The 23895-nt window shown below is 47.7% G+C and overlaps 1 protein-coding gene across 1 annotated transcript; it reads right to left on the minus strand.

The window, feature by feature from the left end:
- Window positions 1–202: 202 nt before the first annotated feature.
- On the minus strand, window positions 203–15844 carry LOC311138926 (mimecan-like; the record flags this gene model as incomplete). The annotated part of the gene is made up of 6 exons (XM_084173740.1): window positions 203–1639; window positions 3009–3101; window positions 3482–3684; window positions 4489–4653; window positions 8930–9020; window positions 15692–15844. 6 exons carry the CDS (start codon window positions 15842–15844, stop codon window positions 1469–1471), a joined length of 876 nt encoding a protein of 291 aa, XP_084029866.1. The 3' UTR covers window positions 203–1468.
- Between the last annotated feature and the right edge of the window lie 8051 nt (window positions 15845–23895).

A 23895-nucleotide genomic window follows, 5' to 3' on the forward strand; every position in this document is an offset into this window, starting at 1 on the left:
CCTTACAGTTCATAGTTTGTTATTGTGGAGAAAGTCATCCCTCACCCTTAATCCCTTCTCTATACCATGTCAATGTTTACGGTTGTTGTTGTTCACAAATTACACTCTGAAAAACAAAATAGGTTTTTGTTTGGTTGACTTTCATGCAGGGTTTAATTTTTTTAAAGTATTTTAATTTGATAAAAATATTTAAAAACACAGCCACAGTCAAATACACATTTTTATTTTTACTGTACAGGTGAGAATCACAGTTAATAATCACAGGTAATAATCACAGGTATTAATCACAGTTGGTAATCAAGTGATAATCACAGGTGATAACACACAGTTGTTAATCACAGGTTATAATTACATGTAATAATCACAAGTAATAATCACAGGTATAATTCCTACATTATTTTAGTAATTATGATGAAAGAAAAGGACTTTAGAAAAGGATCATACCACCTCTGATTCCACCATTTCAATATCAGAGATGACAATTTTGGGACACAGACGCATTAGGTTCACATTTACTAAAGGCTACATATTTCAAAGATACATTTATAGTCAACTTCTACTTGAGTTTTTAAGTTAAGAACCAGGTTACATGAAGGTAATTCACAGAATTCAGAAAGCCAAAAGCTTGACTCAACATTTTGAAGAAGTCATAATTCATACATTATGCAGAAGCAAACATTGAATGAAAGGTGTATTTACAAGGTCTTCAGACTATTTAGCTGATTTGCTCAAGCTATGTTCAAGACCAGTCTAAATGTAAAATCAGAAACAACACTGAGAGGAAGCCTGACTTGCTAAAGTGAGACACTAACGTTTCAGCCCCACTAGCCTTCTGAAAGAGACTGAGAAAGACCTGGGCACAATTTTACAGAAGAACGTTCAGACGGAAGTGTAATGTATGGTGTAGATGACCAGTCATATAACATTTACATTTACGTCATTTAGCAGACGCTCTTATCCAGAGCGACTTACAGGAGCAATTAGGGTTAAGTGCCTTGCTCAAGGGCACATCGACAGATTTTTCACCTAGTTGGCTTGGGGATTAGAACCAGCGACCTTTCGGTTACTGGCACAACGCTCTTAACCACTAAGATACCTATACATTGTGTTGAATCTATTACATGTCTGTCTGTCTGTCTGTCTGTCTGTCTGTCTGTCTGTCTGTCTGTCTGTCTGTCTGTCTGTCTGTCTGTCTGTCTGTCTGTCTGTCTGTCTGTCTGTCTGTCTGTCTGTCTGTCTGTCTGAAAGCCCTGTAGAAGTTGTCTGTATTACTACTGTAATGTTATTTAACCAGGAAGTCCACTGACGTCGGAAGACTTTCCCTAAATCCCCTAGTTATACAGAAATCCTGGTTGGAGTATTCCAGGACTCCTCCAACTAGGATTTCTGGAAAACCTGGGAATTTTGGAAAAGTTTTCCGAAATGTTGCAACCTTTACAGAAGACCTTTCCCCAGGGGAGTCTTTTGTTCAGCGGTACTGTCCGACGGGGAGAGACTTGAGGCAGGTGAAGCTGTCGGGGTGCTTAGACAGCAGCACTGGGTTCCCGTCCAACCTCACCTCCATCAGTTTGGGTCTTATGTAGTGTGTGTTGTTTCCCTTGCAGAACGTGTCGGAGGTGACATCAGTGATGTTGTTGTTCTGTAGAGGAGAAGAAGAGCGGGTACAGTTAGATTGATCATTATTACTCTCGGGACAGGGGATGGGCAACTTTGATGGGGGTAGTGGGCCACAAAAAAACTCTAAACTCATCATGGGGGGCCGCAGTGGCTCGCGGGGTCTGCATACTCACACATGCGGGCAACTGATTTGTGCAATCAATCTATTTGTGCAGTTAAACTACTTAAAGGTGCAATATGCAGAAATCGCTCCGCCATTTCCTGGTTGCAAAAATTCTACACATGCCCTGCGTGCCGGGTCGGTATTCGGCCATGATCACTACAAGTTTAGATAGCTGGCTAGACTAAATCAAAAAATAGTTAGCTGACATGGCTAATTGAGTGACTGTTAGTGACTGACATAACAAGAGAAAAACTGCTGATGCACGACCAAATTTCAAAATTGCACCTTGTGTGTTCTACTGTTCTAACTCTCAACAGTACGTTGGGAACCCAACCTAGTTCCGAGTTCCGGGACGCCAGTTGCCCATCCCTGGGTAAAGGTAGTCCCTGAGTTGCCCATCCCTGGGTAAAGGTAGTCCCTGAGTTGCCCATCCCTGGGTAAAGGTAGTCCCTGAGTTGCCCATCCCTGGGTAAAGGTAGTCCCTGAGTTGCCCATCCCTGGGTAAAGGTAGTCCCTGAGTTGCCCATCCCTGGGTAAAGGTAGTCCCTGAGTTGCCCATCCCTGGGTAAAGGTAGTCCCTGAGTTGCCCATCCCTGGGTAAAGGTAGGCCATGCTCTGGGAGTATTTCCTGATCATGTATGAGCTGTAGAAACTCAGGGGAAACTCAGGCCCCAGACAGCACTCAAACAGCAGAGCTATTTGACCATTTCGAGACTTTTTCCTGATCAGGTCAAGCAGTCAGGTCAAGCACTCAGATTTCTGTGAAACTTTGGGAAAGTTTCTGAAATTTCGCTACCCGAGTCAGGATAAACTCAGGGCCTTATGCCATTTGGACTCATTCTGTAGTGTCCAGTCTGAGTCTAGTGTGTGGTACTGACCTGTAGGTGGACTACGTCTAGTGTGTGGTACTGACCTGAAGGTGGACTACGTCTAGTGTGTGGTACTGACCTGAAGGTGGACTACGTCTAGTGTGTGGTACTGACCTGAAGGTGGACTACGTCTAGTGTGTGGTACTGACCTGAAGGTGGACTACGTCTAGTGTGTGGTACTGACCTGAAGGTGGACTACGTCTAGTGTGTGGTACTGACCTGAAGGTGGACTACGTCTAGTGTGTGGTACTGACCTGAAGGTTGACTACGTCTAGTGTGTGGTACTGACCTGAAGGTTGACTACGTCTAGTGTGTGGTACTGACCTGAAGGTGGACTACGTCTAGTGTGTGGTACTGACCTGAAGGTGGACTACGCGAACGTTCTCAGGGATCACTGGCACGGCCTCCAGCGCATTGTCTCCGAGGAAGAGGTTAACCAGCTTCTCCAGTTTCTGCATGGTGAGAAGATACAGAGCAAAATCACCAACCGTATTAAAATGTGCCGGTCATGATCCATCTTGAAATATCCCCTCGCCCTTTTAATAATCACTACACCAGGAGTATTTCTCATTCCTTATTACGGCTCCATCATTCCAACATGCTTTGGTATGTTATTAAAAGGAGGGTCAGCCACCTATCCAGCCACAATCAAGCACCCAATGTGGTTCACATTGTAGCTAGCTACACCAACATGCAATGTCTTGAACTGTCTTACCTGAAAAAAACATTGTTGTTGAGTGTCTTAATAAACCACTTAGATCCCAGTGGGATGGAGACATTGTTGTTGAGTGTCTTAATAAACCACTTTGTAGTATAAGAGACTGAAACCTACCTTGAAGGCGTTGGCCTTGACCCCTTTGGTTTTGAGCTGGTTGTGGTTGGCGTTGAAGGTGGTGAGCTTGCCGGGCAGCGTGGGCAGCTTGACCAGTTGGTTCTCAGCCAAATTGAGTTCCTCCAGCAGGGTCAGCTTGGAGAATGCTCCGTCCTGGATCTCCGAGATCAGGTTCCCCGTCAGGTCAATTCTCTTCAGAGTCACTGGAGATAAGATGGAATAGAACTTAGAACATAGAACATAGAACATATTCTAATTCTAGAATCAGAATAGAATATAACTTCAGAGATCAAGTTCCCCGTCAGGTCGTTCCTCTTCAGAGAATAGATTGCAGTAGAATAGAATAGAACTGAATTGTCGATCCGGGGATGTGAACTCTGTGATATTGTTGTTTTATCTAGCACATAACACTACTAAGCTGTAACCCTCATGCTCTGATAGGAATGGTGTATCTATAAATCAAGTGAGTTACGCAAACATTTGGACTATTTGCCACATGTACACACAGAGACATGGATGATTGAGAACCTTCCTTCTGGCAGTTTAAACTTCTGCATTCTAAATCTAAAACCAAGATGGAGTCGGAGAGAGGGTTTTGCCAGACATTCCGTCTCGTCAGCTTTAAATCCAGCTGTGCCTGTACTTATATAAGTGGAGGGTCGGGGTCGGGAGGGGCCCACAAAACATCCACAAACACAAACATATGCCCAACTAAAGCATTTAAGATATCCACCACATGTCTACAGACCCTCTGCAAGTTTTCTTTCTTCCCTGATTGAATGTTCTTCTACATATGTTGGACATGTTCCAGTGTATTAGAGAAAAGTGTAAATAACATTTGATAAGGCAGCAAGCCAACAGAAACCAGATCCCAAAGGGTTGCAAAGTTTCTAGACATTTTCCCAAACTTCCCAGGTTTCTAGAGAATCCTCCAAACCGGGATATTTGGAGAAAAAAAAATCAGTGAACTTCGGAACTGGGAAAGTTTCCTGAATGTTTCAACCCACCGATTTCTGCAAAGTCTTTATTGGTGATCTTGTTGATCTTGTTGTAGCGTGCGTAGAGGTAGGCAGTCTCCTTGGGCAGGGTCGGCACAGCACTCATCTCTGGAACAACCTCCTCACAGTACACCGAGCCGGTCAGACACACACACAGCAGGCATGTGGGCAGCTCTGGGGACAGAGAACACACATGATGGATGGATGGATGGATGGATGGATGGATGGATGGATGGATGGGTGGATGGATGGATGGATGGATGGATGGATGGATGGATGGATGGATGGATGGATGGATGGATGGGTGGATGGATGGATGGATGGATGGATGGATGGATGGATGGATGGATGGATGGATGGATGGATGGATGGATGGATTGACTGACTGACTGACGGATTTCTGTGTCATTAAAGGGTCTTGCATGGACCACTTCTGAGATTTATGTTGGATTCATTTACAATAGCAGTGGGGGGGGTTGCACTTTGAAACTTGACTGATTGACTAGAGTATATAAACTGTTTGTCGTGTGGGCTCAAGAGAGAGAGAGAGAGAGAGAGAGAGAGAGAGAGAGAGCGAGAGAGAGAGAGAGAGAGAGAGAGAGAGAGAAAAACAAAAAAAACAGGGACACTTTTTGTTTGGCTGTTTGAGGATTTGGTTATTGGTTGTGTTAATGTATCTCTGGTTTGTTTGATTGGTTTTAGTTGTATTACTGCTTCTTTATGGGTGTTGTATATGTTGTTCAGTACCTTACTAAACGACCCCTGAGGGCTAACATTGACTTCTGGTTGTTGTGTCCCATTATTTTAGTTAGTTACACCCCACATTTCTTCCCCATCCATCTAGTTTACATTGTGTGCACGGGGCATTTACGTCTCCTCCTCAGACGAACTACACCCGAGGGGAGAACGGAACATAGTATTTGAACCCAGGTCTGGTCCTCTCCCAGGCCGACAGGAAACCTACACAAACACAGCAGACAGACAGACAGACAGACAGACAGACAGACAGACAGACAGACAGACAGACAGACAGACAGACAGACAGACAGACAGACAGACAGACAGACAGACAGACAGACAGCTTCCAGTTGCTGTAACAGCAACATGTAGCTGTTAAAAAGGAGTGTCCCCCCTCATCCCTTCAATACCCCACACATCTAGGCAGTAAATGAGGAAAGAGCGGGAGAGGGAAAGATGGGGATGTGAGAGGGACAAAGAGAGTGAGTCTGGGAGAGGAAGAGGCAGGGAAAGGTATGGAGAGAGAGGGAGAGAAGAGACAGGGAGGGAGAGAAGAGAAGAGAGAAAAGAGAAGAGAAGAGACAGGGAGGGAGAGAAGAGACAGAGAGAAAAGAGAAGAGAAGAGACAGGGAGGGAGAGAAGAGAAGAGACAGGGAGGGAGGGAGAGAAGAGATAGGGAGGGAGAGAAAAGAAGAGAAGAGACAGGGAGGGAGAGAAGAGAAGAGAGAAAAGAGAAGAGAAGAGACAGGGAGGGAGAGAAGAGACAGAGAGAAAAGAGAAGAGAAGAGACAGGGAGGGAGAGAAGAGAAGAGACAGGGAGGGAGGGAGAGAAGAGATAGGGAGGGAGAGAAAAGAAGAGAAGAGACAGGGAGGGAGAGAAGAGACAGGGAGGGAGAGAAGAGACAGAGAGGGAGAGAAGAGACAGAGAGGGAGAGAAGACACAGAGAGGAAGAGAAGAGACAGAGAGGGAGAGAAGAGACAGAGAGGGAGAGAAGAGACAGGGAGGGAGAGAAGAGAAGAGACAGAGAGGGAGAGAAGAGACAGGGAGGGAGAGAAGAGACAGGGAGGGAGAGAAGAGAAGAGAAGAGACAGGGAGTGAGAGACGAGAAGAGACAGAGAGAAAATAGAAGAGACAGGGAGGGAGAGAAGAGACAGAGAGGGAGAGAAGAGACAGAGAGGGAGAGAAGAGACAGGGAGGGAGAGAAGAGACAGGGAGGGAGAGAAGAGACAGGGAGGGAGAGAAGAGACAGAGAGGGAGAGAAGAGACAGGGAGGGAGAGAAGAGACAGGGAGGGAGAGAAGAGACAGGGAGGGAGAGAAGAGAAGAGACAGAGAGGGAGAGAAGAGACAGAGAGGGAGAGAAGAGACAGAGAGGGAGAGAAGAGACAGAGAGGGAGAGAAGAGAAGAGACAGAAAGGGAGAGAAGAGAAGAGACAGAAAGGGAGAGAAGAGAAGAGACAGAGAGGGAGAGAAGAGAAGAGACAGAGAGGGAGAGAAGAGAAGAGACAGGGAGGGAGAGAAGAGAAGAGACAGGGAGGGAGAGAAGAGACAGAGAGGGAGAGAAGAGACAGGGAGGGAGAGAAGAGACAGGGAGGGAGAGAAGAGACAGGGAGGGAGAGAAGAGACAGGGAGGGAGAGAAGAGAAGAGACAGGGAGGGAGAGAAGAGAAGAGACAGGGAGGGAGAGAAGAGAAGAGACAGAGAGGGAGAGAAGAGACAGAGAGGGAGAGAAGAGACAGAGAGGGAGAGAAGAGACAGAGAGGGAGAGAAGAGACAGAGAGGGAGAGAAGAGAAGAGACAGAAAGGGAGAGAAGAGAAGAGACAGAAAGGGAGAGAAGAGAAGAGACAGAGAGGGAGAGAAGAGAAGAGACAGAGAGGGAGAGAAGAGAAGAGACAGGGAGGGAGAGAAGAGAAGAGACAGGGAGGGAGAGAAGAGACAGAGAGGGAGAGAAGAGAAGAGACAGAGAAAAGAGAAGAGACAGGGAGGGAGAGAAGAGACAGAGAGGGAGAGAAGAGAAGAGACAGAGAGGGAGAAAAGAGAAGAGACAGGGAGGGAGAGAAGAGACAGAGAGGGAGAGAAGAGACAGAGAGGGAGAGAAGAGACAGAGAGGGAGAGAAGAGACAGGGAGGGAGAGAAGAGAAGAGACAGAGAGGGAGAGAAGAGAAGAGACAGAAAGGGAGAGAAGAGAAGAGACAAAGAGGGAGAGAAGAGAAGAGACAGAAAGGGAGAGAAGAGAAGAGACAGAGAGGGAGAGAAGAGAAGAGACAGGGAGGGAGAGAAGAGACAGAGACAGAGAGGGAGAGAAGAGACAGAGAGGGAGAGAAGAGACAGAGAGGGAGAGAAGAGACAGGGAGGGAGAGAAGAGACAGAGAGGGAGAGAAGAGACAGGGAGGGAGAGAAGAGACAGGGAGAGAAGAGAAGAGACAGGGAGGGAGAGAAGAGACAGAGAGGGAGAGAAGAGACAGAGAGGGAGAGAACAGACAGAGAGGGAGAGAAGAGAAGAGACAGAGAGGGAGAGAAGAGACAGAGAGGGAGAGAAGAGACAGGGAGGGAGAGAAGAGAAGAGACAGAGAGGGAGAGAAGAGACAGAGAGGGAGAGAAGAGACAGGGAGGGAGAGAAGAGACAGGGAGGGAGAGAAGAGACAGAGAGGGAGAGAAGAGACAGAGAGGGAGAGAAGAGACAGAGAGGGAGAGAAGAGACAGAGAGGGAGAGAAGAGACAGAGAGGGAGAGAAGAGACACGGAGGGAGAGAAGAGACAGGGAGGGAGAGAAGAGACAGAGAGGGAGAGAAGAGACAGGGAGGGAGAGAAGAGACAGAGAGGGAGAGAAGAGACAGGGAGGGAGAGAAGAGACAGGGAGAGAAGAGAAGAGACAGGGAGGGAGAGAAGAGACAGAGAGGGAGAGAAGAGACAGAGAGGGAGAGAACAGACAGAGAGCGAGAGAAGAGAAGAGACAGAGAGGGAGAGAAGAGACAGAGAGGGAGAGAAGAGACAGGGAGGGAGAGAAGAGAAGAGACAGAGAGGGAGAGAAGAGACAGAGAGGGAGAGAAGAGACAGGGAGGGAGAGAAGAGACAGGGAGGGAGAGAAGAGACAGAGAGGGAGAGAAGAGACAGAGAGGGAGAGAAGAGACAGAGAGGGAGAGAAGAGACAGAGAGGGAGAGAAGAGACAGAGAGGGAGAGAAGAGACAGGGAGGGAGAGAAGAGACAGGGAGGGAGAGAAGAGACAGAGAGGGAGAGAAGAGACAGAGAGGGAGAGAAGAGACAGAGAGGGAGAGAAGAGACAGAGAGGGAGAGAAGAGACAGGGAGGGAGAGAAGAGAAGAGACAGAGAGGGAGAGAAGAGAAGAGACAGAGAGGGAGAGAAGAGACAGGGAGGGAGAGAAGAGACAGGGAGGGAGAGAAGAGACAGAGAGGGAGAGAAGAGACAGAGAGGGAGAGAAGAGACAGAGAGGGAGAGAAGAGACAGGGAGGGAGAGAAGAGAAGAGACAGAGAGGGAGAGAAGAGAAGAGACAGAGAGGGAGAGAAGAGACAGAGAGGGAGAGAAGAGACAGGGAGGGAGAGAAGAGAAGAGACAGAGAGGGAGAGAAGAGACAGAGAGGGAGAGAAGAGACAGAGAGGGAGAGAAGAGACAGAGAGGGAGAGAAGAGACAGGGAGGGAGAGAAGAGACAGGGAGGGAGAGAAGAGACAGAGAAAGCTAAAGTAGCTGTCTTACCTGAGGCTGCAGCATCGTCTGGTTCATCAGCAGGCAGGAAGACCATGCTGGAGTCATAGTCCTCTCCCAGCCACAGGGCTGCTGCTTCTCTCTAGTGGAGGATAGAGTAACACTGTTATGGTTAATACTGTAGAATAACACTGTTATGGTTAATACTGTAGAATAACACTGTTAGGGTTAATACTGTAGAATAACACTGTTAGGGTTAATACTGTAGAATAACACTGTTAGGGTTAATACTGTAGAATAACACTGTTAGGGTTAATACTGTAGAATAACACTGTTATGGTTAATACTGTAGAATAACACTGTTATGGTTAATACTGTAGAATAACACTGGTAGGGTTAATACTGTAGAATAACACTGTTAGGGTTAATACTGTAGAATAACACTGTTAGGGTTAATACTGTAGAATAACACTGTTAGGGTTAATACTGTAGAATAACACTGTTAGGGTTAATACTGTAGAATAACACTGTTAGGGTTAATACTGTAGAATAACACTGTTATGGATAATACTGTAGAATAACACTGTTAGGGTTAATACTGTAGAATAACACTGTTATGGTTAATACTGTAGAGTAACACTGTTATGGTTAATACGGGGGGCCAGTATGAAAAATGTATGCACTCACTGATTGTAAGTCGCTCTGGATAAGAGCGTCTGCTAAAGGACTAAAATGTCCAAAAAAATACTGTAGAATAACACTGTTAGGGTTAATACTGTAGAATAACACTGTTATGGTTAATACTGTAGAATAACACTGTTATGGTTAATACTGTAGAATAACACTGTTATGGTTAATACTGTAGAATAACACTGTTATGGTTAATACTGTAGAATAACACTGTTAGGGTTAATACTGTAGAATAACACTGTTAGGGTTAATACTGTAGAATAACACTGTTAGGGTTAATACTGTAGATCCCTCAAACTCAACTCTGGTCCTTGAAACCAGTTCCACTGCTGGTTTTCATTGTTCCCCTCTAACCAGGGACTGATTTAGACCTGGGACACCAGGTGGGTGATTCCCCTCTAATCAGGGACTGATTTAGACCTGGGACACCAGGTGTGTGCAATTAGTTATCTGGTAGAACAGGAAACCAGCAGGCTCTGGACCTGGTAGGGTCAGAGTTCAACACCCCTGCTGTAGTCATAGTCCCCCTCCAGCCGCAGGGCTGCTTCCTCTCTCTGGATGGGAACAGACCAACACACTTATGGAACGTAACCCTCAGTTGATATGGTTAGATATGTTAGAGGGATGGAGGGAGACTCAATGAGAGATAGGGAGAAAAGGAGGGAGAGCTGTTAGGGGACTGGATAGGGAGAAAAGGAAGGAGAGCTGTTAGGGGACTGGACAGGGAGAAAAGGAAGGAGAGCTGTTAGGGGACTGGATAGGGAGAAAAGGAGGGAGAGCTGTTAGGGGACTGGACAGGGAGAAAAGGAAGGAGAGCTGTTAGGGGACTGGATAGGGAGAAAAGGAGGGAGAGCTGTTAGGGGACTGGACAGGGAGAAAAGGAGGGAGAGCTGTTAGGGGACTGGATAGGGAGAAAAGGAAGGAGAGCTGTTAGGGGACTGGATAGGGAGAAAAGGAGGGAGAGCTGTTAGGGGACTGGACAGGGAGAAAAGGAGGGAGAGCTGTTAGGGGACTGAACAGGGAGAAAAGGAGGGAGAGCTGTTAGGGGACTGGATAGGGAGAAAAGGAGGGAGAGCTGTTAGGGGACTGGACAGGGAGAAAAGGAGGGAGAGCTGTTAGGGGATTGGATAGGGAGAAAAGGAGGGAGAGCTGTTAGGGGACTGGATAGGGAGAAAAGGAGGGAGAGCTGTTAGGGGACTGGACAGGGAGAAAAGGAGGGAGAGCTGTTAGGGGACTGGATAGGGAGAAAAGGAGGGAGAGCTGTTAGGGGACTGGACAGGGAGAAAAGGAGGGAGAGCTGTTAGGGGACTGGATAGGGAGAAAAGGAGGGAGAGCTGTTAGGGGACTGGACAGTTACCTAAGCAAAATTCCGATAACTTTCCCAAATATTCACAGGTTTTCCAGAAATCCCGATCCCTCCTGATTTCAGACATCTTTCAACCGGGATTTCTGTAAAACCTGAGAATTTTCGGAACGTTACTGTAATTTTGCAACTTCAGACAATACACCTGTGCACGCAAACCAACTCTCAGTTCACATGGTCAGTTGGTCATATAGTGGGAGAAACTGCAACTGTAACACCAGGTACTGTATACTGACATCCCTGAAGATCTGACTGTTTGTGTCATCGTTTGTTGTTGTATTTTGGAGAGCATCTTCCAGCTTCTCTAGCCATCTGGTAGAAACATCAACATTTGAGCTTTTGTTAGCATGGTTTGACTTTCATGTATTTCAGAAGTATTCACTCTTAACTTCTTCTGGTTAAACTAACTAAAAGCTGTTTAGATTCTAATTCCAGAAGTCTCTATTATTCCATTGCTGGGCATTTCAGCTGCAGCAATACAGCAGTCCAGAATGTCTTACCCAAAGCTGTTCTCCCTGAACTATTTAGCCACTGGTTGTGAACTGGTGTGGAGCCTAAACCAGCAGAGCTCAGCAGGTCACGACTTGTTTCTGTCCAGGTGTTCACTTGCCTGGTCTGGTAAAATAATTACTCCCCCAGTCCTCCAGTCCCTGATCCCTGACCTCCTGGCATCTGACCACCTGGCATCTGACCTCCTGGCATCTTACCTCCTGTTATCTGACCTCCTGGCATCTGACCTCCTGGCATCTGACCTCCTGGTATCTGACCTCCTGGTATCTGACCTCCTGGCATCTGACCTCCTGGCATCTGACCTCCTGGTATCTGACCTCCTGGTATCTGACCTCCTGGCATCTGACCTCCTGGTATCTGACCTCCTGGCATCTGACCTCCTGAGCCCTGACCTACTTAGCCCTGACCTCCTGGCATCTGACCTGGCAATGACCTCCTGAGCACTGACCTCCTGGCATCTGACCTCCTGAGCCCTGACCTCCTGGCATCTGACCTCCTGAGCCCTGACCTCCTGGCATCTGACCTCCTGAGCCCTGACCTCCTGGCATCTGGACTAGGGGTGCTGTTTGGATTGGAGTTCTATGGACTGGAACCTCAGTTCTGCTCCATTGGAATGTTACCTAACGTTGTAGGGAATATTCAAGGAACATTAACTGTGTTCTGGGTGAGCCCTGAGCTTTGGCCCTTTCCTTGGCTTCAGAACCAAGGATAATGTTTATAATTTTTGGATGGGAGTTCTCCAGACAGGAACCAACCTCTGTTCTGTTCTGCTGGAGCCTTGGAATTTAAGCCTACCTAACGTCCATGGAACATTCAAGCCCTGAGCTTTTTTGGCCGCTTGGCAGGAGGAGGAGGAGGGCGGCCCCTTGGCAGGAGGAGGAGGAGGGCGGAGGAGGGCCCCTTGTCAGGAGGAGGGGGAGGGCCCCTTGGCAGGAGGAAGGGGAGGGCCCCATGGCAGGAGGAGAGGGAGGGCCACTTGGCAGGAGGAGGGGGAGGGCCCCTTGGCAGGAGGAGGGGGAGGGCCCCTTGGCAGGAGGAAGGGGAGGGCCCCATGGCAGGAGGAGAGGGAGGGCCACTTGGCAGGAGGAGGGGGAGGGCCCCTTGGCAGGAGGAGGGGGAGGGCCCCTTGGCAGGAGGAGGAGGAGGGCCCCTTGGCAGGAGGAAGAGGGCCCCTTGGCAGGAGGAGGAGGAGGGCGGAGGAGGGCCCCTTGGCAGGAGGAGGAGGAGGGCCCCTTGGCAGGAGGAGGAGGAGGAGGGCCCCTTGGCAGGAGGAATAGGGCACCTTGGCAGGAGGAAGAGGGACCCTTGGCAGGAGGAGGAGGAGGGCCCCTTGGCAGGAGGAAAAGGAGGGCCCCTTGGCAGGAGGAAGAGGGCCCCTTGGCAGGAGGATGAGGAGGGCGGAGGAGGGCCCCTTGGCAGGAGGAGGAGGAGGGCCCCTTGGCAGGAGGAGGAGGAGGAGGGCCCCTTGGCAGGAGGAGGAGGGCCCCTTGGCAGGAGGAAAAGGGCACCTTGGCAGGAGGAAGAGGGCCCCTTGGCAGGAGGAGGAGGAGGGCCCTTTGGCAGGAGGAGGAGGAGGGCCCCTTGGCAGGAGGAAAAGGAGGGCCCCTTGGCAGGAGGAGGAGGAGGAGGGCCCCTTGGCAGGAGGAGGGGGCCCCTTGGCAGGAGGAATAGGGCACCTTGGCAGGAGGAAGAGGGCCCCTTGGCAGGAGGAGGAGGAGGGCCCCTTGGCAGGAGAAGGAGGAGGGCCCCTTGGCAGGAGGAGGAGGAGGGCCCCTTGGCAGGAGGAATAGGGCCCCTTGGCAGGAGGAAGAGGGCCCCTTGGCAGGAGGAAGAGGGCCCCTTGGCAGGAGGAGGAGGGCCCCTTGGCAGGAGGAGGAGGAGGGCCCCTTGGCAGGAGGAGTAGGAGGGCCCCTTGGCAGGAGGAAGGGGGCCCCTTGGCAGGAGGAAGAGGGCCCCCCTGTTTGGATGGGAGTTCTCTATACTGGAACCTCAGTTCTGCTCCAGAATGTTATAGGAACGTTGCCTAACGTTGTAGAAACTTTCACTGTTTTCTTGGCTGTCAGACCAGGGCTGCTGTGAGTTCCTAGACTGTTTCTGCTCCATTGGGACTCCATTGGTTACCTAAAATACATTACTCCAACATAAAACTAACGTTATAGGAACGTTAACAGTTTGCTGAGTGAGCCCTGAATTCTGGCCCCTTGGCAGCTAAACCAGGGCTGTTGTTTGGAAAGGAGCTCAGCAGACTGGAACCAACCTTATTGTCATGAGCCCTGGAGGCAGAACTCATCGCTTTCCGCTAGATGGGCCAGCTGCTAAGTAAAATTGGCTATATTGTAAGACTTCATGATAACTAAATTGTGCTTAATTTAAAGGAACGATTCACCCATTTTGAGTGTTTTTCTGAATGATGTTATATCGATTCCCGGGGTCGTTTAATGTTTTCATGTGTATCTGAGCTATTCGCTGTTCAAGCAGGCAGAAATACAGCCGGTATGATGAGTTTTTCATCATATGGGTGAATCTTTCCTTTAAGGTTAGGATTAGGCATTAGGGTTAGCAGTGTGGTTAAGGTTAGGGTTAAGGTTAGGATTAGGCATTAGGGTTAGCAGTGTGGTTAAGGTTATGGTTAAGGTTAGGATTAGGCATTAGGCATTAGGGTTAGCAGTGTGGTTAAGGTTAGGGTTAAGGTTAGGATTAGGCATTAGGGTTAGCAGTGTGGTTATGGTTAGGGTTAAGGTTAGGATTAGGCATTAGGGTTAGCAGTGTGGTTAAGGTTAGGATTAGGCATTAGGGTTAGCAGTGTGGTTAAGGTTAGTGTTAAGGTTAGGATTAGGCATTAGGGTTAGCAGTGTGGTTAAGGTTAGGATTAGGCATTAGGGTTTGCAGTGTGGTTAAGGTTAGGGTTAAGGTTAGGGTTAGGCATTAGGGTTTGCAGTGTGGTTAAAGTTAGGGTTAAGGTTAGGGTTAGGTTTAAAATCAGATTTTATGACTTCATGAGTCATCTCAATAAATGCCAACCTGCGTTCTGTTCAGCTGGAGCTTTGGAATGTTGCCTAACGTGCAAGGAACATTCAAGGAACATTAAGTGTTTGCTGGGTGAGCTCTGAGCTCCGGCCCCTTAGCAGAAGGGGGGAGGAGTTGGGCACCTTGGCAGGAGGAGGAGGAGTTGGGCACCTTGGCAGGAGGGGGAGGAGTTGGGCACCTTGGCAGAAGGGGGAGGAGTTGGGCACCTTGGCAGAAGGGGGAGGAGTTGGGCACCTTGGCAGAAGGGGGAGGAGTTGGGCACCTTAGCAGAAGGGGGAGGAGTTGGGCACCTTAGCAGAAGGGGGAGGAGTTGGGCACCTTGGCAGAAGGGGGAGGAGTTGGCCACCTTGGCAGCTGAAGCAGGGCTGCAGTTTGGAGTTCTCCAGACTGGAACCGCGTTTCTACTGGAGCAGTGGAGCCTCCTGGAGCAGTGGAGCCTCCTGGAGCAGTGGAGCCTCCTGGAGCAGTGGAGCCTCCTGGAGCAGTGGAGCCTCCTGGAGCAGTGGAGCCTCCTGGAGCAGTGGAGCCTCCTGGAGCAGTGGAGCCTCCTGCAGCAGTGGAGCCTCCTGCAGCAGCAGCCCTGCCCCTGCTGTGTTGACTAATCACAATCACTATGAGTCTGGCCTGAATCTGGAGCTCTGGACAGACAGCCCAGCCAACTGCTCTCAATCACTCCCTGAGGGCACAGATTTCCCTGGCAGGAATTAGACTGGGCCATACGCTGGGTCCATCCAAATGGGACCGCTTACAGTGAAGTGGGACTGAGGCCAATGGCTGTGGTTTGACTTGCTACTGACAGAATCATGTAGATCAGTTGTTATTGCTGAGGCATTTTTGACTAACGCATGAATAAAACAATGTTTGCATAATACTAAAAAAATGGAATGTTCAAAAGGAAAGTGGATTATTAGTATTCAAAGTATAAATCATGCATTTTAAGGAAATTGGTTTTGTAATTATTTGCCTCTAATTAAACAGTATATATATCAATAATATACATTGGATATAACATTCATCCATTAATTATTACGTTAGCAAAATAATAATGATCTTATTAAATAAATCCCACCTACAACCTTGCAAGATGTTTGAAATTACTTGATTTAATCAAACTATGAGGAGGTATATTTAAGTGTATTAGAATGACAACTTAGAATTAACTATTAACTTACTATTATTGACTTACTAGAAATACTGACATAAAAAGACATCTCTTAGCCTACCTTAGACCTCCTTGCTTCCAGATAGGCTTCTCTATTGAACAATACATCCCGTTGTTCCAGTGTTGAATCCTGGTTGAAGTGTTTCCCAGTCGAGCAGAGCACCCATGGTGACAGTATAAAGGAGAGGAGTAACAACACTCTCACAGTTCCCATCGTGTCTGTGCTGTGCTGTGCTGTGCTGTGGTAAAGTGTGAGGAGGCAGTGAAGGCTGTGAGCTAGTAGTAGTAGTAGCAGTAGTAGTAGTAGTAGGCTATTTTCTCAGTGGTAGGCTGTGTGTAAAATGTGATTTGTCAAATCAGTATTTAAAGCCTGCACAAGTAGCTTCCAGGGGATTCTAGAAGCATGGGAGAGTCTGTGGAACAGACTTTAACCCTTTGGTTGCCTGTTTAGACACAGGGAACCACCTCCCCCCACTCTGCTGCTACTGACAGTCACTACGGCACCAGGGTTATTGTGAGTAACCTAATTGGTGTTCCTTTAACTTCCGCCTTCTAGTGAGTTTATACAAACTGTCATCTCCTACCATTCTGATAGATTGGAGACTGTCAAAAAAACGTGGTTGTAACGTTAATAATTTGGTTGTTATTCCATTGGTTACCTCGAGGCAGATCCCCCAGGGGCAGAGTGGCCCACACTCATTGAATATGGCACTTTTAAATGTTAGAGCAATCACAAGTAAAACCTTTCACGTTAATGTATTTTACCCTTATTTTACCAGGTAAGTCGACTGAGAACACATTCTCATTTACAGGAACCACCTGGGGAAGAGTTACAAGGGGAGATGAATGAGCCAATTGGAAGCTGGGGTTGATTAGGTGGCCATGCTGGTATGAGGGCCAGATTGGGAATTTAACGTCCTATCCTACACAGGGCAATGTCCCCGGTCACTGACCTGGGGCATTGGGATATTATAACCAGAGGGAAGACTGCCTCCTACTGGCCCTTAGGGGTTGCAGAGTGGTGTGCTGCTGGCTCATTAGGGGTTGCAGAGTGGTGTGCTGCTGGCTCATTAGGGGTTGCAGAGTGGTGTGCTGCTGGCTCATTAGGGGTTGCAGAGTGGTGTGCTGCTGGCTCATTAGGGGTTGCAGAGTGGTGTGCTGCTGGCTCATTAGGGGTTGCAGAGTGGTGTGCTGCTGGCTCATTAGGGGTTGCAGAGTGGTGTGCTGCTGGCTCATTAGGGGTTGCAGAGTGGTGTGCTGCTGGCTCATTAGGGGTTGCAGAGTGGTGTGCTGCTGGCTCATTAGGGGTTGCAGAGTGGTGTGCTGCTGGCTCATTAGGGGTTGCAGAGTGGTGTGCTGCTGGCCCTTAGGGGTTGCAGAGTGGTGTGCTGCTGGTTCATTAGGGGTTGCAGAGTGGTGTGCTGCTGGCTCATTAGGGGTTGCAGAGTGGTGTGCTGCTGGCTCATTAGGGGTTGCAGAGTGGTGTGCTGCTGGCCCTTAGGGGTTGCAGAGTGGTGTGCTGCTGGCTCATTAGGGGTTGCAGAGTGGTGTGCTGCTGGCTCATTAGGGGTTGCAGAGTGGTGTGCTGCTGGCTCATTAGGGGTTGCAGAGTGGTGTGCTGCTGGCCCTTAGGGGTTGCAGAGTGGTGTGCTGCTGGCCCTTAGGGGTTGCAGAGTGGTGTGCTGCTGGTTCATTAGGGGTTGCAGAGTGGTGTGCTGCTGGCTCATTAGGGGTTGCAGAGTGGTGTGCTGCTGGCTCATTAGGGGTTGCAGAGTGGTGTGCTGCTGGCTCATTAGGGGTTGCAGAGTGGTGTGCTGCTGGCTCATTAGGGGTTGCAGAGTGGTGTGCTGCTGGCTCATTAGGGGTTGCAGAGTGGTGTGCTGCTGGCTCATTAGGGGTTGCAGAGTGGTGTGCTGCTGGCTCATTAGGGGTTGCAGAGTGGTGTGCTGCTGGCTCATTAGGGGTTGCAGAGTGGTGTGCTGCTGGCCCTTAGGGGTTGCAGAGTGGTGTGCTGCTGGTTCATTAGGGGTTGCAGAGTGGTGTGCTGCTGGCTCATTAGGGGTTGCAGAGTGGTGTGCTGCTGGCTCATTAGGGGTTGCAGAGTGGTGTGCTGCTGGCCCTTAGGGGTTGCAGAGTGGTGTGCTGCTGGCTCATTAGGGGTTGCAGAGTGGTGTGCTGCTGGCTCATTAGGGGTTGCAGAGTGGTGTGCTGCTGGCTCATTAGGGGTTGCAGAGTGGTGTGCTGCTGGCCCTTAGGGGTTGCAGAGTGGTGTGCTGCTGGCCCTTAGGGGTTGCAGAGTGGTGTGCTGCTGGTTCATTAGGGGTTGCAGAGTGGTGTGCTGCTGGCTCATTAGGGGTTGCAGAGTGGTGTGCTGCTGGCTCATTAGGGGTTGCAGAGTGGTGTGCTGCTGGCTCATTAGGGGTTGCAGAGTGGTGTGCTGCTGGCTCATTAGGGGTTGCAGAGTGGTGTGCTGCTGGCTCATTAGGGGTTGCAGAGTGGTGTGCTGCTGGCTCATTACTGAGTGCAAAGTTGATTGCATGTTTCTCACTGAAACATGGCTGTCATCAGGCTGTAGTGCTGGTATTATTGAAGACCCCCCCAGAAAAGGGGAAAGGGGGGGGGGGCTCTATTTTTACTAATGCTCTCAGCTGTAAGAACATTTCATAAATTAAAGACAATTTGCATAAAGGCAGAACGGAAGTGGAGAAAGTAAAAGTTGCAGGTCCATTATGATTATGATACTAATTTTTCTAACTTCATCACCATTAATCAGAATAATTCGAGAGTGCTCTTCTCGACCATTGATGGCCTGATGAATCCTACCCCCGTAAACCTATGTGAACTTTCCTCCACATCTAAATGTGATGAGTTTGAGGCATATTTCAGAGATAAGATAACCAACATTAGGCTGGGTATCAGTCAAACAAGACTTGATGAGAAGTTTGATGATATGTGCCCCTAGCCTACCACGCAAAGGCACTATGGATTTATTTCCCCTGGTTGACACAGACATGCTCAGGAAAGGGATATCGCAACTTAAGCCTCCTACCTGCCTTCTCGATCCTATCCAAACCACCTTCAAAACAGTTTTTACTTGCATATCTGAAGATGTGCACGCTACTTTTAATCACTCCCTGTTCACAGGCACGTTCCCCACTGCTATGGTGAAACCCCTTCTGAAGAAAACAGATATAGCTTTTACAGCTTTTAGCTATTTTCAGCCAATCTCCAACCTTCCATTCTTCAGCAAAATTCTGGAGAAATAGGTTTTCAAACTAAATTATTTTTTAAGTGCCAACTGATTTTTAATTTTTAATTCCAATCTTTTTTATTTATTTATTATTTTATTATTAAAATCTTCAATTTTCGTGTCCACCACAGCACAGAGACAGCCTTAGTTAAAGTGGTAAAGTATCTTAGAGCCAACACAGATGGCAAACAGCTCTCTGTCCTTATTTTATGTGCTGCATTCGACACTGTTGATCAGGATGTCCTTCTGGACAGACTGGAGAGGTGGTTGGCCTCTGTTGACCATGATGTCCTTCTGGACAGACTGGAGAGGTGGTTGGCCTCTGTTGATCAGGATGTCCTTCTGGACAGACTGGAGAGGTGGTTGGCCTCTGTTGACCATGATGTCCTTCTGGACAGACTGGAGAGGTGGTTGGCCTCTGTTGACCATGATGTCCTTCTGGACAGACTGGAGAGGTGGTTGGCCTCTGTTGATCAGGATGTCCTTCTGGACAGACTGGAGAGGTGGGTTGGCCTCTGTTGATCAGGATGTCCTTCTGGACAGACTGGAGAGGTGGTTGGCCTCTGTTGATCAGGATGTCCTTCTGGACAGACTGGAGAGGTGGTTGGCCTCTGTTGACCAGGATGTCCTTCTGGACAGACTGGAGAGGTGGTTGGCCTCTGTTGACCAGGATGTCCTTCTGGACAGACTGGAGAGGTGGGTTGGCCTCTGTTGATCAGGATGTCCTTCTGGACAGACTGGAGAGGTGGTTGGCCTCTGTTGATCAGGATGTCCTTCTGGACAGACTGGAGAGGTGGGTTGGCCTCTGTTGACCATGATGTCCTTCTGGACAGACTGGAGAGGTGGTTGGCCTCTGTTGATCAGGATGTCCTTCTGGACAGACTGGAGAGGTGGTTGGCCTCTGTTGACCAGGATGTCCTTCTGGACAGACTGGAGAGGTGGTTGGCCTCTGTTGACCATGATGTCCTTCTGGACAGACTGGAGAGGTGGTTGGCCTCTGTTGACCATGATGTCCTTCTGGACAGACTGGAGAGGTGGTTGGCCTCTGTTGACCATGATGTCCTTCTGGACAGACTGGAGAGGTGGTTGGCCTCTGTTGACCATGATGTCCTTCTGGACAGACTGGAGAGGTGGGTTGGCCTCTGTTGATCAGGATGTCCTTCTGGACAGACTGGAGAGGTGGTTGGCCTCTGCTGACCATGATGTCCTTCTGGACAGACTGGAGAGGTGGTTGGCCTCTGTTGATCAGGATGTCCTTCTGGACAGACTGGAGAGGTGGTTGGCCTCTGTTGATCAGGATGTCCTTCTGGACAGACTGGAGAGGTGGTTGGCCTCTGTTGACCATGATGTCCTTCTGGACAGACTGGAGAGGTGGTTGGCCTCTGTTGACCAGGATGTCCTTCTGGACAGACTGGAGAGGTGGGTTGGCCTCTGTTGACCATGATGTCCTTCTGGACAGACTGGAGAGGTGGGTTGGCCTCTGCTGACCATGATGTCCTTCTGGACAGACTGGAGAGGTGGTTGGCCTCTGCTGACCATGATGTCCTTCTGGACAGACTGGAGAGGTGGTTGGCCTCTGTTGATCAGGATGTCCTTCTGGACAGACTGGAGAGGTGGTTGGCCTCTGTTGATCAGGATGTCCTTCTGGACAGACTGGAGAGGTGGTTGGCCTCTGTTGACCATGATGTCCTTCTGGACAGACTGGAGAGGTGGTTGGCCTCTGTTGACCAGGATGTCCTTCTGGACAGACTGGAGAGGTGGGTTGGCCTCTGTTGACCATGATGTCCTTCTGGACAGACTGGAGAGGTGGGTTGGCCTCTGCTGACCATGATGTCCTTCTGGACAGACTGGAGAGGTGGTTGGCCTCTGTTGACCATGATGTCCTTCTGGACAGACTGGAGAGGTGGTTGGCCTCTGTTGACCAGGATGTCCTTCTGGACAGACTGGAGAGGTGGTTGGCCTCTGTTGACCATGATGTCCTTCTGGACAGACTGGAGAGGTGGTTGGCCTCTGTTGACCAGGATGTCCTTCTGGACAGACTGGAGAGGTGGGTTGGAGTTTTAATAGAGTACTCTCTAATAGATACCCTCCTAGTAGAGGAATTTTAATAGAGGACTCTCTAATAGATACCCTCCTAGTAGAGGAGTTTTAATAGAGTACTCTCTAATAGATACCCTCCTAGTAGAGGAGTTTTAATAGAGTACTCTCTAATAGATACCCTCCTAGTAGAGGAGTTTTAATAGAGTACTCTCTAATAGATACCCTCCTAGTAGAGGAGTTTTAATAGAGTACCCTCCTAGAGGAGTTTTAATAGAGTACTCTCTAATAGATACCCTCCTAGTAGGGGAGTTTTAATAGAGTACTCTCTAATAGATACCCTCCTAGTAGAGGAGTTTTAATAGAGTACCCTCCTAGAGGAGTTTTAATAGAGTACTCTCTAATAGAGTACCCTCCTAGTAGAGGAGTTTTAATAGAGTACTCTCTAATAGATACCCTCCTAGTAGGGGAGTTTTAATAGAGTACTCTCTAATAGATACCCTACTAGTAGAGGAGTTTTAATAGAGTACTCTCTAATAGATACCCTCCTAGCAGAGGAGTTTTAATAGAGTACTCTCTAATAGATACCATCCTAGTAGAGGAGATTTAATAGAGTACTCTCTAATATATACCCTCCTAGTAGAGGATATTTAATAGAGTACTCTCTAATAGATACCCTCCTAGTAGAGGAGTTTTAATAAAGTACTCTCTAATAGATACCCTCCTAGTAGAGGAGTTTTAATAGAGTACTCTCTAATATATACCCTCCTAGTAGAGGAGTTTTAATAGAGTACTCTCTAATATATACCCTCCTAGTAGAGGAGATTTAATAGAGTACTCTCTAATATATACCCTCCTAGTAGAGGAGTTTTAATAGAGTACTCTCTAATATATACCCTACTAGTAGAGGAGTTTTAATAGAGTACTCTCTAATAGATACCCTCCTAGAGGAGTTTTAATAGAGTACTCTCTAATAGATACCCTCCTAGTAGAGGAGATTTAATAGATACCCTCCTAGTAGGGGAGTTGTAATAGAGTACTCTCTAATAGATAACCTCCTAGTAGAGGAGATTTAATAGATACCCTCCTAGTAGAGGAGTTTTAATAGAGTACTCTCTAATAGATACCCTCCTAGTAGAGGAGTTTTAATAGAGTACTCTCTAATAGATACCCTCCTAGTAGGGGAGTTTTAATAGAGTAGCCTCCTAGTAGAGGAGATTTAATAGAGTACTCTCTAATAGATACCCTCCTAGTAGAGGAGATTTAATAGAGTACCCTCCTAGAGGAGTTTTAATAGAGTACTCTCTAATAGATACCCTCCTAGTAGAGGAGTTTTAATAGAGTACTCTCTAATAGATACCCTCCTAGTAGGGGAGTTTTAATAGAGTAGCCTCCTAGTAGAGGAGATTTAATAGAGTACTCTCTAATAGATACCCTCCTAGTAGAGGAGTTTTAATAGAGTACTCTCTAATAGATACCCTCCTAGTAGAGGAGATTTAATAGAGTACTCTCTAATAGATACCCTCCTAGTAGAGGAGATTTAATAGAGTACTCTCTAATAGATACCCTCCTAGTAGAGGAGATTTAATAGAGTACTCTCTAATAGATACCCTCCTAGAGGAGTTTTAATAGAGTACTCTCTAATAGATACCCTCCTAGAGGAGGAGTTTTAATAGAGGACTCTCTAATAGATACCCTCCTAGTAGGGGAGTTTTAATAGAGTACTCTCTAATAGATACCCTCCTAGTAGAGGAGTTTTAATAGAGTACTCTCTAATAGATACCCTCCTAGTAGAGGAGTTTTAATAGATACCCTCCTAGTAGGGGAGTTTTAATAGAGTACTCTCTAATAGATACCCTCCTAGTAGAGGAGTTTTAATAGAGTACTCTCTAATAGATACCCTCCTAGTAGAGGAGTTTTAATAGATACCCTCCTAGTAGAGGAGTTTTAATAGAGTACTCTCTAATAGATACCCTCCTAGTAGGGGAGTTTTAATAGAGTAGCCTCCTAGTAGAGGAGATTTAATAGAGTACTCTCTAATATATACCCTCCTAGTAGAGGAGATTTAATAGAGTACTCTCTAATAGATACCCTCCTAGTAGAGGAGTTTTAATAGAGTACTCTCTAATAGATACCCTCCTAGTAGAGGAGATTTAATAGAGTACTCTCTAATAGATACCCTCCTAGTAGAGGAGATTTAATAGAGTACTCTCTAATAGATACCCTCCTAGTAGAGGAGATTTAATAGAGTACTCTCTAATAGATACCCTCCTAGAGGAGTTTTAATAGAGTACTCTCTAATAGATACCCTCCTAGAGGAGGAGTTTTAATAGAGGACTCTCTAATAGATACCCTCCTAGTAGGGGAGTTTTAATAGAGTACTCTCTAATAGATACCCTCCTAGTAGAGGAGTTTTAATAGAGTACTCTCTAATAGATACCCTCCTAGTAGAGGAGTTTTAATAGAGTACTCTCTAATATATACCCTCCTAGTAGAGGAGTTTTAATAGAGTACTCTCTAATAGATACCCTCCTAGTAGAGGAGTTTTAATAGAGTACTCTCTAATAGATACCCTCCTAGTAGAGGAGTTTTAATAGATACCCTCCTAGTAGGGGAGTTTTAATAGAGTACTCTCTAATAGATACCCTCCTAGTAGAGGAGATTTAATAGAGTACCCTCCTAGTAGAGGAGATTTACATTTACATTACATTTTAGTCATTTAGCAGACGCTCTTATCCAGAGCGACTTACAGGAGCAATTAGGGTTAAGTGCCTTGCTCAAGGGCACATTTACGTCATTTAGCAGACGCTCTTATCCAGAGCGACTCACCAATTGGTGCGTTCACCCTATAGCCAGTGGGATAACCACTTTACAATTTTGGGGGGGGGGGGGGGGTAGAAGGATTACTTTATCCTATCCCAGGTATTCCTTAAAGAGGTGGGGTTTCAAATGCCTCCGGAAGGTGGTGAGTGACTCCG

Source organism: Coregonus lavaretus (assembly GCF_964263955.1).
Source record: "Coregonus lavaretus genome assembly, chromosome: 12".
In the NCBI taxonomy this organism is placed as follows: Eukaryota; Metazoa; Chordata; class Actinopteri; order Salmoniformes; family Salmonidae; genus Coregonus; species Coregonus lavaretus.